The 16,170-nt window shown below is 43.7% G+C and overlaps 1 protein-coding gene across 1 annotated transcript; it reads left to right on the forward strand.

The window, feature by feature from the left end:
• The first annotated feature begins 12,547 nt into the window (after nt 1–12,547).
• Nucleotides 12,548–15,869, forward strand: LOC110493432 (ferredoxin-2, mitochondrial). Its single transcript, XM_021567696.2, has 5 exons — nt 12,548–12,760; nt 13,337–13,388; nt 13,645–13,751; nt 14,103–14,190; nt 14,375–15,869. The coding sequence occupies exons 1-5, from the start codon at nt 12,583–12,585 to the stop codon at nt 14,529–14,531; spliced, it is 582 nt and encodes a 193-aa protein (XP_021423371.2). The 5' UTR covers nt 12,548–12,582; the 3' UTR covers nt 14,532–15,869.
• Nucleotides 15,870–16,170: the final 301 nt, after the last annotated feature.

A 16,170-nucleotide genomic window follows, 5' to 3' on the forward strand; every position in this document is an offset into this window, starting at 1 on the left:
GAGCGATGGCTTCCTTGATGTGTTGTGGTCTTTGAAATTATTTGTTATACAACCCTGTCACCCTTCTGTTTCTCTATCTCAGGTTAAAAGGTCAAAGGTTAACCGTTTCAAAAGGTCAACAGTCATACTGTCAATACTGTCTATTACTTGGCCAGACACTGGTAGCACACCAACGACTCACAAACAACAAACAAACCACAGACAAACCAAGCATAAGCCTTACTACTGAAGTCTGTGGGTTAGCAGAGCTGTGGTCCATGTGCCTCAGTTGGTAAGAATGTGGCTATAAACTGTGGAGTTTTGGGAGAGTGAATGGGCTCAATGATTGTGACAGCTTTTCACGTCATTCCACACATAAGGCATGGAAAGTATAGCACAAACCATACAGTAAATATATCTCTGAATCACCACATCAATGTCACAATGCCACAGAGATCAGAAAGATGTTAATTGACATAACAATCAAAACCTGCAGAAAGCACAGGCACAATTCACACACACCATCAAAATGTCACAATCAGTGTGCAAATGTCTCAGGGACATCACACATCATCAAATCTAGGCTCAAGCTATCAAACAAATAAAGAAACAATTAGTCAAACTTATCAAACCTTTATTCTCATGTAGTTTACATTTATTTATTTTTTTGTCATTTTGTAGATACTCTTATCCAGAGTGACTTACAGGAGATATTAGGGTTAAGTGCCTTGCTCAAGGGAACATCAACAGATGTTTCACCTATGTTTCACCTCGGCTCACAGATGTGAGATGTTTCACCTCGGCTCTGGGATTCGAACCAGCAACCTTTCGGTTACTGGCCCAATGTTCTTAACCGATAGGCTACTCACCAAACTCTGTTCCATAATTTTCAGTTTAATTTCATAGATATTCTTGCGTTCCCATGCAGACAGAGGCTTTCAGGGCATAGGGGCACATAGTAACCTGTTCTTTATTACTTACGTAGCTTGGACAGGTTGAGGTTTGTGTGTCATCTGAAGGACCTGAAAGAGAAAGGAGTCCCGATACTGCTTGTCTTGCACAAGTCTACATTCACTCAGGCAGACACAGAGCAGCTGCAAACATGAGATAACGATGAGATGAGACGACATGAAATATGGTGTTCAGAAGACGTGTTCTGACCTGCCCTTTCGCCGACACACTCTTTTAGAGGCCATCAAATATCCCAGGATGACAGGATGATGCAAAGTGGTATGGACGACCATAATATCATTAGAAGATGTTTGAATATTAAAATTCTTCAAAAACACATGCACACACACACACAACACACACACACACACACACACACACACACCAACCATGATCGAGTGTATAGAGTTTCACGTTTCAAGTTGTATTGGTCACGTGTAGAGAAACCCATAGGAAGAGTCTGCTAACATATAACTCTATCCCCGACGGCCTGTCCTGGGTGGAAAGACCTGGGAATATCAGAGTATCAGAACACAGCCATAGGCAGAACTGGAGACTTCTCAGAGGGGAGTTCCAGAGGAGCATGACGACTCCACTAACCTAACATGCCCAGGCCACCGCTGAGGAGGAAAGGTAAACCCAGGCCTGCCTCTGGGGAGAGAGAGGGGGAGAATGTCCACTGGTGTGTGAGCGTGTGTGCGAGTTTGTCTGTGTGTGAGCGTGTGTGTTTGAGTTTGTCTGTGTGTGAGCGTGTGTGTGTGAGTTTGTCTGTGTGTGAGCTTGTGTGTTTGAGCTTGAAGTAAGACAAGCATTGCTTTCCCATCGGAGGATATTCAACCCAATGCTTAGAAACCAAGGATAGAGCTGAGATAATATTGACACACTTATGCGCTCACACACACACACACTCAAGTCACCACAAGAATGGCAAGAGGGGACAGGCTCGCAGCTAGAGACCATTTCATCTGTAGGTCATGTGTGTAACAGTTTAACAGTCCTCCACCCACCACACCCTTACAGAGCCGCAGCTGACGACCCAAGGGCTCAAGGATGCACCGGGATGGGACACTTCCTGGTCCCTAATGGAATCCACAGGCACACAGGTGAAGACTCCCTGGATCCTAACATTAACTGAGAGACAGTTAATGTTCATCCCCCTAATTTTTACGGTTTACTATTCTTGTGAGGACTTTTGGCACTCACTCAAACACACACACACACACACACACACACACACACAACCTTCAGGATCAGTGTGTGTTACTGACAAGCCCTCAACCAACAATGCAGTTCAAGAAATAGAGTTTACTAAAGTAAAAAAAATCACAAAAAAAACAAACACAAGAAAATGACATAACAATAACGAGGCTATATACAGGGAGTACCAGTACCGAGTCAAAGTGAGGGGGTACAGGTTAGTCGAGGGGGGGGGGGGGGGGGGGGGGGGTTCAATGTAAATAGTCCGGATGGCCATTTGATTAATTGTTCAGCGGTCTTATGGCTTGTGGGTAGACGCTGTTAAGGAGCCTTTTGGTCCAAGACTTGGCGCTCCAGTACCGCTTGCCGTGCGGTAGCAGAGAGAACAGTCTATTACTTGGGTGACTGGAGTCTTTGACCATTTTTTGGGCCTCTACTTTTGGGCCTGCTCTATGTGGTTGAAGGATGAATGAACAGGAAGAGGAACCAAGCTAGCAATCAGAGCTGAAGTCGCCCACTCTTACTTAGGCCCCGGCGACCTTGACTGACTAAAGACCTTCCCTGAAGACTCATAGAAGAAGAAAGAATTACCTCTATGATATTTTATAGTGACCCGAAGGACTCACAGTAGAGGAACTCTATACAGCCATATTGGGGCTGGTACTGTATATTACTCTAGATTTAAGACTGACTTGGGGCCTGTAATGTATATTACTCGAGGTTTAATACTGACTTGAGGTCTGTACTGTATATTACTCTTGGTTTAAGACTGACTTGGGGCCTGTAATGTATATTATGTGAGGTTTAAGACTGACATGGGGCCTGTGCTGTATATTACTCTACTTATAAGACTGACTTGGGACCTGTAATGTATATTACTCTAGGTTTAAGACTGACTTGAGGTCTGTGCTGTATATTACTCTACGTTTAAGACTGACTTGGGGCCTGTACTGTATATTACTCTACGTTTAAGACTGACTTGGGGTCTGTACTGTATATTATTCTAGGTTTAAGACTGACTTGGGGCCTGTGCTGTATATTACTCTAGGTTTAAGGCCGTCTTGAGGCCTGTAATGTATATTACTCTAGGTTTAAGACTGACTTGGGGCCTGTAATGTGTATTACTCTAGGTTTAAGACTGACTTGGGGCCTGTAATGTATATTACTCTACGTTTAAGGCCGTCTTGAGGCCTATGGACAGATCATGATAAAGCACCAGACTTCTTACACTAGAGGAATGACTCATTTTATGGGGTTGTATATCACATCTCACATGTCAACAAGAACGCCCCACTGTGGAGTTTTTACTGCCATGAAAGCTTTAGTATTATTTGTTAGTCATGTCTCGAATGGACATTTCAAGGCTGAGGATGTTTACCCCTGAGACTGTTGAATTGGCCCAGGGCGCAGAAGAGGAGTGTGTGTGTGTGTGTGTGTGTGTGTGTGTGTGTGTGTGTGTGTGTGTGTGTGTGTGTGTGTGTGTGTGTGTGTGTGTGTGTGTGTGTGTGTGTGTGTGTGTGTGTGTGTGTGTGTGTGTGTGTGTGTGTGTGTGTGTGTGTGTGTGTGTGCGCGTTTAGGACCCCACCTCTAGACTCCAGTAAAAACATAATCTTTGTCTCTTCATCGTCCAGTGACCTCAGTCCAACACAGTCCCCCTCACTGCCTGCCTGGATCAGATAGGCCCTTGCCAGAGATATTAGAGAAAGTAGGAGATAGAAATCCCATTGGGAAATGAATGGAGAGACGTACAACGCCCCACCCAGCAGACTGTCGACCAATCACGTTCACGTTGTCATGCTGCGTCACGTAGTTGGTAAGCTAATCATCATGCAATCCCTTCTCAAAGTCAGGGTATGAGTCTATTTTCCTTGAAAGTACATAATATCATGATTCCAAAGCTATACGATATTACATAGAACAAGTTAATTATCTCACATCTTCTTGTTCACAAAATTCATGCTAATGTTGTTTTTATGAGCTAGCGCCCAATTGACTCCCAGTCACTTTTCTTCTTATTTTGTATCATGGCGTTTGCACATTTTGTTTGTGCATGCCGCCACCTACTGTGTTGTAGTGTGTGGTCGATCACGTAGCCTACATTTTGTGATACAAAAATAAAAAAATGCACCACCAACTAACATCTACAGTGGCAAGAAAAAGTATGTGAACCCTTTGGAATTACCTGTACTTCTGCATAAACTGGTCAAAAAAATGTGATCTGATCTTCATCTATGTCACAACAATAGACAAACACAGTCTGCTTAAACTAATAACCAACAAACAATTTTACATTTTCATGTCTTTATTGAACCCCCGTGTAAACATTCACAGTGCAGGGTGGGAAAAGTATGTGAACCCTTGGATTTAGTAACTGGTTGACCCTCCGTTGGCAATAATATCCTCAACCAAAATGTTTTCTGTAGTTGCGGATCAGACCTGCACAATGGTCAGGAGGAATTTTCGACCATTCCTCTTTACAAAACTGTTTCAGTTCAGCAATATTCTTGGGATGTCTGGTGTGAACCGCTCTCTTGATGTCATGCACCGTAATCTCTATCGGGTCGAGGTCAGGACTCTGACTGGACCACTCCAGAAGGCTTATGTTCTTCTGTTGAAACCCTTCTGTTGTTGATATACTTCTGTGTTTTGGGTCGTTGTCCTGTTGCATCACCCAACTTCTGTTGAGTTTCAATTGGCGGACAGATAGCCTAACATTCTCCTGCAAAATGTCTTGATAAACTTGGGAATTCATTTTTCCATTGATGATAGTCAGCTGTCCAGGCCCTGAGGCAGCAAAGCAGCCCCAAATTATGATGCTCCCTTCACTATACTTTACGGTTGGGATGAGGTTTTGATGTTGGTGTGCTGTGCCTTTTTTTCTCCACACATAGTGTTGTGTGTTCCTTCCAAACAACTCAACTTTAGTTTCATCTGTCCACATGATATTTTGCCAGTAGCACTGTGGAACATCCAGATGCTCTTTTGCAAACTTCAGATGTGCAGCAATGGTTTTTTTGGAGAGCAGTGGCTTTTTCCGTGGTGTCCTCCCAATAACACCATTCTTGTTTAGTGTTTTACGTATCGTAGACTCGTCAACAGAGATGTTAGCATGTCCCATTCTTCTTAACCTCAATGAGCATTCTGCTCTGTGCTCTTGCAGTCATCTTCGCAGGACGGACACTCCTAGGGAGAGTAGCAACAATGCTGAACTTTCTCCATTTATAGACAATTTGTCTTACCATGGACTGATGAACATCAAGGCTTTTAGAGACACTTTTGTAACCCTTTCCAGCTTTATGCAAGTCAACATTTCTTAATCTTGGGTCTTCTGAGATCTCTTTTGTTCAAAGCATGGTTCACATCAGGCAATGTTTCTTGTGAATAGCAAGCTCACATTTTGTTAGTGTTTTTAAAGGGCAGGGCAGCTCCAACCAACATCTCCAATCTCGCCCTGTTGATTGGACTCCACATTAGCTGACTCCTGATTCCAATTAGGTTTCGGAGAAGTCATTAGCCTAGGGGTTTGCATACTTTTCCCAACCTACACTGTGAATGTTTAAATGATGTATTCAATATAGACAAGAAAAATACAGTACTTTGTGTGTTATTAGTTTAGGCACACTGTGTTTGTCTGTTGTGATTTAGATGAAGATCAGATCTAATTTTATGACCAATTTATGCAGAAATCCAGATAATTCCAAAGGATTCGCATACTTTTTCTTGCCACTGTATATACCACTATTACATACCACCAACTAACCTTCCAACTATATACCAATATGTCATAAAGAAATTAAATAACCACCCCATTCCACTACTTTGACCCTAACTGATCCTGGTGCAGGTTTTCTTTCGTTCAACACACCTTGTAAAACCTTGTATGTCCAAGTACTTCTCTGCAGCTGCCACCATCTGTTGTCTGTGATTTACCTACAATTTGTGTGGTACAGTTGATAACCATGGTAATGAATGCTAAGAAGCCAACCTCACTGAAGCACAAATCCGTATCACTCTCTATAGGCCTCGGCCTACTACTCAGCCTTGACCCATCATCCTCTATTCTCTTCACTGCCTTAGCATACGACACCTTCTGTTCTACTCTGACCCTGGCAACCTCAACCTGTCTCACACTGGGCACTTCTGATCCCCAGCTAAATTGGCACCAAACAGCGGGAGTCACAGACAAGGAATCTTCTATTTCAGTTGCTACACCTCAACACTTAAAGCCACCCCAGTAATCACATAATCACTCTGTTCAAAGGCACCCTGTTCCGGAGAGCAAAGGTCACACGGAAAAAACATAAAAATCATCACAAGTCCACTTTGTGCTACCTTCACCGATTTAACAGTACCAAACTTAATTTCTACCCAGCACGAGACTACACATGGATCAGCCAAAAGGTAGGTATCCAATTTCTCCAGAAGTGTCACTCCCCGCACAATTGGCCTAGCGTCATCCGGGTTAGGGATGGCTTGGCCGGTAGGGATATCCTTGTCTCATCGCGCACCAGCGACTCCTGTGGCGGGCCGTGCGAAGTGCGCGCCAACCAAGGTTGCCAGGTGCACGGTGTTTCCTCCAACACATTGGTGCGGCTGGCTTCCGGCTGGCTTGCGCTGTGTTAAGAAGCAGTGCGACTTGGTTGGGTTGTGTATCGGAGGACGCATTACTTTCAACCTTCGTCTCTCCTGAGCCCGTACGGGAGTTGTAGCGATGAGACAAGATAGTAGCTACTAAACAATTGGATACCACGAAATTAGGGAGAAAAAGGGGTAAAATAAAAAATAAATAAAAAGAAGCGTCACTCCCACTGGGCCCAACCCAGCTAGCAATGAGGAAGCGGCCCTCTTCCGGGGGGCCGAAACTGATTGAATCGGCCCAGAATCGGGTGTCGGACTCGGCCCGGAATCAAAATGAATCACTGCCCAGAATCGGCCCAAGTACATCAATCCGTTTCCATCTACCGGAATTCAGACGACTTTGCCAGCATCTTACCAGAATCCCCCAGAAGCGGCCTGATGCAAATTTAAATAAATGTATACAAAATGACCCAATTTAGTAATTTTAAATATTACTATTATACATACAAATTATTACCCAAAATAATTGTGTCAGAGGAACCATGCGCCTAGCCCACCACAGGAGTTGCTACAGTGCGATGGGACAAGGACATCCCGGCCAGCCAAACCCTCCCCTAACTCGGATGATGCTAGGCCAATTGCTCATCACCTCATGGGTCTCTCGGGTTGCGACCGGCACGGGCATTGAACCAGCATCTGTAGTAACACAGTTTGCACTGCGATGCAGTGTCTTAGAACACTGCGCCACTCGGGAGGCTTCATCCACAAAGTTTTAATGCTTATCAATTGCCTTGCACAAAGTATCAAAATTCTAAAATATTACTTTAACAGGACTCTTAAAGAATGTTATTTAAATGTTAATTGTATTTTTGGATCACAGAAACAATAACAAAATATGGAAAAATATATAAAGAGAGAGTAGCCCCAATCTGCCGGAGCCCCAAGTAATACATTTGGGGCAGATAACTCACACCAGAATCGGCCCGAGCTCAATTCCCGCAACCTAGCCATAAGTATTACTGTCGAAGGCGGCCCAGACGTCGGCCGAGTCTGACTCTCAGCCGAAATCGTCCCAGATCCACTGTGCTTGCTGGGAAATCATCAGGTTCAATTTCTGAGCCATCAGAGCTATCACAGACAGCAGAATAGGGTTTGTACTTGGCGCCATTCTTCCTCAACACACATCTTCCCACTGCACTCGGCTCTTCTCCTTCTTCCTCTCTGTCAAAAACCACGTCTATCTGTTCACCACGCTCATACCACTCCTTCATCTGCTGTACTGCTTGCAGAACACCCACTGATGGCCTTATTCTTCTGTTCCATCTCTGGCCTCGCCATGCTCCCAAAACTTGCCACAGTCGCCAGCCAGGTCTCCTCCTCGTCATCCATTTTAGCAAACAATCCAACTTCACCACCTAGTTTCAGTCGCCGGTTGACAGCCTCCTACTCACTCCTTGAAGGAGAGGTCTCCAAACTTCCGGTGCCGACAGAGATGGCTGCCTCGCTTCGCGTTCCTAGGAAACTATGCAGTATTTTGTTTTTTTAATGTGTTATTTCTTACATTGTTACCGCAGGAAATCTTAGGTTTTATTACATACAGTCGGGAGGAACTATTGGATATAAGAGCAAAGTCAACTCACCAACATTACGACCAGAAATACGACTTTCCCGAAGCGGATCCTCTGTTTGGCCCACCACCCAGGGCAATGGATCGGATCCCAGCCGGCAACCCAAAACAACGGCGCCGTAGAAGGAGCAGACGGCGCGGTCCTCTGGTCAGGCTCCGTAGACGGGTACATCGCCCACCGCTTCCGAGCATACTACTCGCCAATGTCCAGTCTCTTGACAACAAGGTAGACGAAATCCTAGCAAGGGTTGCCTTCCAGAGAGACATCAGAGATTGTATCATTCTCTGTATCACAGAAACATGGCTCACTCGAGATGCTATCGGAGTCGGTACAGCCACCTGGTTTCTTCACACATCGCGCCGACAGAAACAAGCATCTCTCTGGTAAGAAGAAGGGCGGGGGTGTATGCCTTATGATTAACGAGATGTGGTGTGATCTCATAACAACATACAGGAACTCAAGTCCTTTTGTTCACTTGACTTCCTCACAATCAAATGCCGACCGCATTATCTACCAAGAGAATTCTCTTCAATCATAATCACAGTCGCGTATATTCCGCCCCAAGCAGACACATCGACGGCCACATTTATTGTAGCTGGGGATTTTAACAAGGCTAATCTGAAGACAAGGCTTCCTAAATTCTATCAGCATATTGATTGCGCAACCCGGGCTGGCAAAACCCTGGATCATTGTTGTTCTAACTTCCACAACTCACATAAGGCCCTCCCCTGCCCTCCTTTCGGAAAAGCTGACCACGACTCCATTTTGTTGCCCCCTGCCTATAGACAGAAACTAAAACAGGAAGCACCCGAGCTCAGGTCTGTTCAACGCTGGTCTGACCAATTGGATTCCACGCTTCCAAGATTGCTTCGATCACGTGGACTGGGATATGTTCCGCATAGTGTCGAACAACAACATTGATGAATACGCTGATTCAGTGAGCGACTTTATTAGCAAGTGCGTCGGTGATGTTGTACCCACAGCATCTATTAAAACATTCCCCAACCAGAAACCGTGGATTGATGGCAGTATTCACGCAAATCTGAAAGCGTGAACCACTGCTTTTAATCAGGGCAAGGTGACCGGAAACATGACCAAATCCAACAGTGTAGCTATTCCCTCCCCAAGGCAATCAAACAAGCTAAGCGTCAGTATAGAGACAAAGTAGAGTCGCAATTCAGCGGCTCAGAAACGAGAGTGATGTGGCAGGGTCTACAGTCAATCACGGACTACAAAAGAAAAACCAGCCCAGTCGCGGACCACGATGTCTTGCTCCCAGACAGACTAAACAACTTCTTTGCCCGCTTTGAGGACAATACAGTGCCACTGACACAGCCCACTACCAAAACCTGCGGGCTCTCCTTCACTGCAGCCAAGAAAGCTAAGGTAACTGAGCTAAATGACTACCGCCCCGTAGCACTCACTTCCGTCATCATGCAGTGCTTTGAGAGGTATAGGTCCACAGACGACGCAATCGCAATCACACTGCACACTGACCTAACCCATCTGGACAAGAGGAATACCTATGTAAGAATGCTGTTCATTGACTACAGCTCAGTATTTAACACCATAGTACCCTCCAAACTCCTCATTAAGCTCGAGACCCTGGGTCTTGACCCCGCCCTGTGCAACTGGGTCCTGGACTTCCTGACGTGCCGCCCCAGGTGGTGATCTCCACCCCGCTGACCCTCAACACTGGGGCCCCACAAGGGTGCGTTCTCAGCTCTCTCCTGTACTCCCTGTTCACCCACGACTGCCTGGCCATGCACGCCTCCAACTCAATCATCAAGTTTGCAGACGACACTACAGTGATAGGCTTGATTACCAACAACGACGAGACGGCCTACAGGGAGGAGGTGAGGGCCCTGGGAGTGTGGTGTCAGGAAAATAACCTCATACTCAATGTCAACAAAACAAAGGAGATGATCGTGGACTTCAGGAAACAGCAGAGGGAGCAGCCCCATATCCACATCGACGGGACAGTAGTGGAGAGGGTGGAAAGTTTTAAATTCCTCGGTGTACACATCACGGACAAACTGAAATGGTCCACCCACACAGACAACGTGGTGAAGAAGGCGCAGCAGCGCCTCTTCAATCTCAGGAGGCTGAAGAAATGTGGCTTGTCACCAAAAACACTCACAAACATTTACAGATGCACAATAAAGAGCATCCTGTCGACTCCATTTTGTTGCCCCCTGCCTATAGACAGAAACTAAAACAGTAAGCACCCGAGCTCAGGTCCGACCAATCGGATTCCACGCTTCCAAGATTGCTTCGATCACTGGTACGATCACTGTATCACCGCCTGGTACGGAAACTGCTCCGCCCATAACCGTTAGGCTCTCCAGAGGGTAGTGAGGTCTGCACAACGCATCACCCGGGGCAAACTACCTGCCCTCCAGGACACCTACACCACCCAATGTCACATGAAGGCCAAAAAGATAATCAAGGACAACAACCACCCGAGCCACTGCCTGTTTACCCTGCTATCATCCAGAAGGCGAGGTCAGTACAGGTGCATCAAAGCGGGGACCGAGAGACTGACAAACAGCTTCTATCTCAAAGACATCAGACTGTTAAACAGCCATCACTAACATTGAGTGGCTCCTGCCAACATACTGACTCAACCCTAGCCACTTTAATAATGGAAAAATGTATGTGATAAAAGTATCACTAGCCACTTAAACAATGCCAATTTATATAATGTTTACATACCCTCCATTACTCATCTCATATGTATATACTGTACTCTATACCATCTACTGCATCTTACCATCTTGATTTAATAAATGTATCACTAGCCACTTTAATAAACAATGCCACTTTATTTAATGTTTACATACCCTACATTACTCATCTCATATGTATATACTGTACTCTATACCATCTACTGCATCTTGCCTATGCCGTTCGGCCATCACTCATTCATATATTTTTATGTACATATTCTTATTGATTCCTTTACACTTGTGTGTATAAGGTAGTTGTTGTGAAATTGTTAGGTTAGATTACTTGTTAGATATTACTGCATGGCCGGAACTAGAAGCACAAGCATTTCGCTACACTCGCATTAACATCTGCTAACCATGTGAATGTGACAAATAAAATTTGATTTGGTTTGATTTCCCTGTCCCAGAATGCACCGGGCAGCCCATTGACGATGTATGGGCACTGTAAACAATGGTCATTAATACGATTCCAATCGAGTTTCCCATTTCCTTAAAAGTATCAATTCAATTCAAGGGCTTTATTGGCATGGGAAGCATTTGTTAACATTGCCAGAGCAAGTGAAATATATAATAAACAAAAGTGAAATAAACAATAAAAATTTACAGTTAACATTACACTCACAGAAGTTCCAAAATAATAAATACATTTCAAATGTCATATTATCTGTGTATACAGTGTTGTAACGATGTGCTAATAGTTAAAGAACAAAAGGAAAAATAAATGAACATACACCTGGGTTGTATTTACAATGGTGTTTGTTCTTCACTGGTTGCCCTTTTCTTGTGGTAACAGGTCACAAATATTGCTGCTGTGATGGCACACTGTGGTGTTTCACCCGGTAGACATGGGAGTTTATCAAAATTGGGTTTGTTTTCAAATTCTTTGTGGATCTGTGTTATCTGAGGGAAATATGTGTCTCTAATATGTGTCTCTGACCACCCCTACACACGCATGGCTAGGCCTAACTCAACGTATGTTTAATTAAAAATATATATATTCAACCTGAACTGAAAAGACAAATGATAATGTTGGTTGTACCCATAAAACCTCAACTACATAAAACAATAGAGCTCGAATTTGAGGCTTGCAGTATTTCATATTTCATTCGTTAACATTAATTAAGGTATCAGTACGCGCACTCCTTGGGGGTACATCCACATAGGATAAAGTAACCTAGTTGTTCTTTGATATTTTTTAAATGTATTTAACCTTTATTTAACTATATACAGACATCACAGATATACAGACATTGCAGACGAGGGTTGTTGGTACACAAAGACTGAGATTTAAACTTTTTTTTTTTTTTAAACATTAATATATGCGAGCACCAGAATTACGTTCTCTTTAGAATTTGTGATAAAGGCAAGTTAGACAAGTCAGACTAAAAATTGTTTTGTTCGATAAATGTGTGTTGCAACAGCGCCCTCTGCCGCTCAAATAACCGAAGACAGTCCAAACATGCGTATGTCATTGCTACTTTTTTATTGGCTGCTTTCATTCACGTGATCAAAACATAATCATGGCGGTCTCCGCTGGAGTTCGGTCGAGCGTGGGGCTGACTTTGAGACTTTCTAGAGTTATACCAGATTGTAGCACATGTCCTTTCAACAGGTTGAATAGTTATTTGAATGGTATAGCTAGTTCGTCGAATGTTGATCGTTTTCGGACGTTGAACCGACACTTGCAGACATCCAAAGGTGAGTTGATCGGTTGCTAACTATCGCAGCTACACTTGGATTGTTATCTAACGTTAGCTAATTGTTCAGCTTCCATGAAACCAATCCATTTATATCAATTTAGTGCTAGACAGCTGCTAACAAGTTAGTTAGTTATGTCTACGAACATCGTAACTAGGTACTATTGGTAACTGCATTTCGGGCACTTAAGGGCATTTAAGGGCACTGCATTTCGATGCTTGAGGCGTCACTACAGACATCCTGGTTCGATTCCAGGCTGTATCACAACCGGCCTTGACTGGGAATTGGGAGTCCCATAGGGCTGCGAACAATTGGCCCCGGGTCGTCTGGTGTTGGCCGTCATTGTAAATAATCAGTAGTTTTTTTTTTACTTACTTGCCTAGCTAAATAAAGGTTACATAAAATTACACCCACATTGGCATCTGTTGCTAAGAATGTTTGATAAATTGTGTAACTAATCTCCAAAGCTGCACATTCCCTGTAACTAAGTTGGTCTCAAAGTCGTACAGTAAGTCAGACAATCCGTAAGAGGATATGGAACTGAACGTCAACGATGTCTTTATTTTTTTTGTGAAGGTCTGTACCAAAGTGAGGCGGGTGCAAGTGCAGAAGACCCCCAAGAAGATGTGTAAGTAACCATTTTGCCAGTGCATCATTTAGCTAATTGATTGTTAGCTATTTATGTATTTGCAATTTTCACTCCATTACAGTACATACATGGTCAGGTTAGTAACCCTAACCCTTATGCAGACAAACTCAAGGGGATATATACATACTTTGTTACCGATTTTCCTTAATGTCAATTGAGGGCATCATGCATTTATCACTTGCATTGTCATTTGTGAACTGAGTTTTTAATATTGTTGTTTTTGGTCTGCTCTTAGGGTGAATGTGGTTTACATAGATAGATCAGGACAGAGGATTCCAGTGAAGGCCAAAGTGGGAGACAATGCAATGTACCTGGCCCATAGGCACAACATTGAACTGGAAGGTGAGTGCTAATAGGGTTTGTGATGACATCAATAGAGAATTCAGGTCAAAAGTTGGTGATTGATTTCTCCATTATTGTATTCCTGAAAACTATTTTTTATTTTATTTAACTAGGCAAGTCAAATTCTTATTTTACAATGATGGCCTACACCGGCTAAACCCGGACGGCGCTGGGCCAATTGTGCACTGCTCTATGGGATTCCCAATCACGGCCGGTTGTGATACAGCCTGGATTCAAACCAGGGTGTCTGTAGTGACGCCTCTATCACTGAGACGCACTGTCTTAGACCGCTGCGCCCGGGAGCCACACTTACATCTGGTTTCTTTCTTCCTGTCCATGTGTGATTTTAAGGAGCTTGCGAGGCATCACTAGCTTGCTCAACGTGCCACGTGTATGTGAACAGAGACCATGTCGACAAGCTACCAGAGCCTGACGAAAGGTACGAGATTGTTTTATTATAAGATATGCCATAGTCTATGAGAGCTCATGTCATTGCACGTCTTATGGTTGTACATTGCCCCTGTCAAACGCATACTATGAAAAACAAAACTTTTTTCATTGTCAACAAGACTCTTATAATGCAATGCAAATCAATGGCTTCAATTTGATTCTTCTCATCCCAGAGAGGATGACATGCTGGACATGGCCCCAGCGCTACAGGAGAACTCCAGACTTGGCTGTCAGATCATCCTCACCCAGGAGCTGGAGGGCATAGAGCTTACCCTGCCTAAGGTCACCAGGAACTTCTACGTGGACGGCCATGTTCCCAAACCACACTGAGGACACTACACTCCACACTAGCACCCTACTTAGTGTGAAGCAATGTATTGGGCATGCATTCTAAGTAGTATGCTAGTATGGATGTTGGAACACGGCCCCTCAGGACTGAGTCGTAAGAGAGAGAGAGAGAGAGTCGCTTGAAGGGTCCCTCCCAAGTCAAGAATGCTCTTACATATCCACATGACTGTGTGACCGAAGACAAAAGCTATATACCAGTCACTGGCTGCATTTTGACAGCGCCCCTGATGGGATTGGTCAAAAGACCAATTAGTGGAAAAAATATCAGAATTGGGCTGCCTGTGTAAACGCAGCCTCTGAAATGTGTTGTATTTGGCTCACACTGAAAGTAATGCTGATTGTGGAAGAAGAGTTAGGTGGTTTTCAGCATTCATGTATAAATATGTCATGTGTATAGAAGAGTTCTCAGGCCAAGATTGAGATGTCTATCTATCAATGTCACAAACAGTTCTTTGTTTCATAGTAACCCGAGTCAGCATTTCAGAAAGGCCTGTTGCTACGCAAATAACTTTGTGTTCTTGAATAGAACATTCCATGTTACAACTCATTTACAAAGGTCAACATACACACATCTCAGGTGGAGCTTCCAAATAGTCTTGTCTCTACAATAACAGCACTCACATACAGCTAATGAACAGGATGTTATGTCTACGTATACATAGCTTTCACCATTATATCTACTTATGGCCAGTTTCTAGGAATTTTACTGTTGTGGGTGTGTGGTGACTAGTCAAGACCGTAACAAGCCCATCCACAACACTGAAAGCCCTTTCCCTACATCAAGCCTGTCAGGAATCATTAACCGTCTCTGATGTAGCACTTTTGCAGTGTGTTTTGTAAGCAGAGGGCAGCTTGAGATCGATTGGAATGGAAAGGGTTGAATCTGTTAGATAACTAATGATGCCAAGGAGATACTTGGGCTGCATTCACACAGGCAGCCTCATTTTGATATTTTTTTTCCAATCACAGATCTTTGCACATCAAAGCTGATCTGATTGGTCAAAATGCAGCCTAAACCATTTTAAACTGACAGATGCATTTTGTCCAATTCCCAAGTCATTTCTGTTTCTGTCCATCCATACCCAGTAATGATTTGCCTTGTCAATTCACCGTTAGTCTCATAACTGTCCATCAAAAAACACCTGTATCCAGTATTAGTTGGCTCCTTTACGAACCTGGAATGCTTTCACTTGTACTGTAATGAATGTGTCTGTCATACGCACAAAACGTGTAGGTAGGTGTATTATGTATATATGGTATATCTCAAATTTGCAAGTCTATTTTAGATTTGTGCAATAAAAATACCAAAAGTTTGTACTAGTCTGTCTTAAGCCCTATGCTTTTTAAAAACCACAATGAAGGCAATTGAACACCACAAGTGCAGTATAACACCAGTCCTTGAGAGCAGTTTAAATCCTCAAAACCCAGGAAATGGAAACCAATTGCATAATCGACCAATTAGCAATATCATACAAGGGTCAAGAAAACCACCTCAGGTCCTTTGAGGACTGACTTTGAATACCACTGCTAAAATGGCTGCGTTTAGGCAGCCCAATTCAGATAATTGGTCTTTCGACCCATCACAAATCTTTTCCCGAGCTGATCTGATGGGTCAAAACAC

The sequence above is a fragment of the Oncorhynchus mykiss genome, chromosome 17 (assembly GCF_013265735.2).
Source record: "Oncorhynchus mykiss isolate Arlee chromosome 17, USDA_OmykA_1.1, whole genome shotgun sequence".
Taxonomy (NCBI): domain Eukaryota; kingdom Metazoa; phylum Chordata; class Actinopteri; order Salmoniformes; family Salmonidae; genus Oncorhynchus; species Oncorhynchus mykiss.

Coding starts and splice junctions, on each gene's coding strand:
- LOC110493432 (XM_021567696.2), top strand. CDS start 12,583: ATGGCGGTCTCCGCTGGAGTTCGGTCGAGCGTGGGGCTGACTTTGAGA. Junction 12,761..13,336: donor ACACTTGCAGACATCCAAAG/GTGAGTTGATCG, acceptor TTTTTTGTGAAG/GTCTGTACCAAAGTGAGGCG. Junction 13,752..14,102: donor GCACAACATTGAACTGGAAG/GTGAGTGCTAAT, acceptor TGTGATTTTAAG/GAGCTTGCGAGGCATCACTA.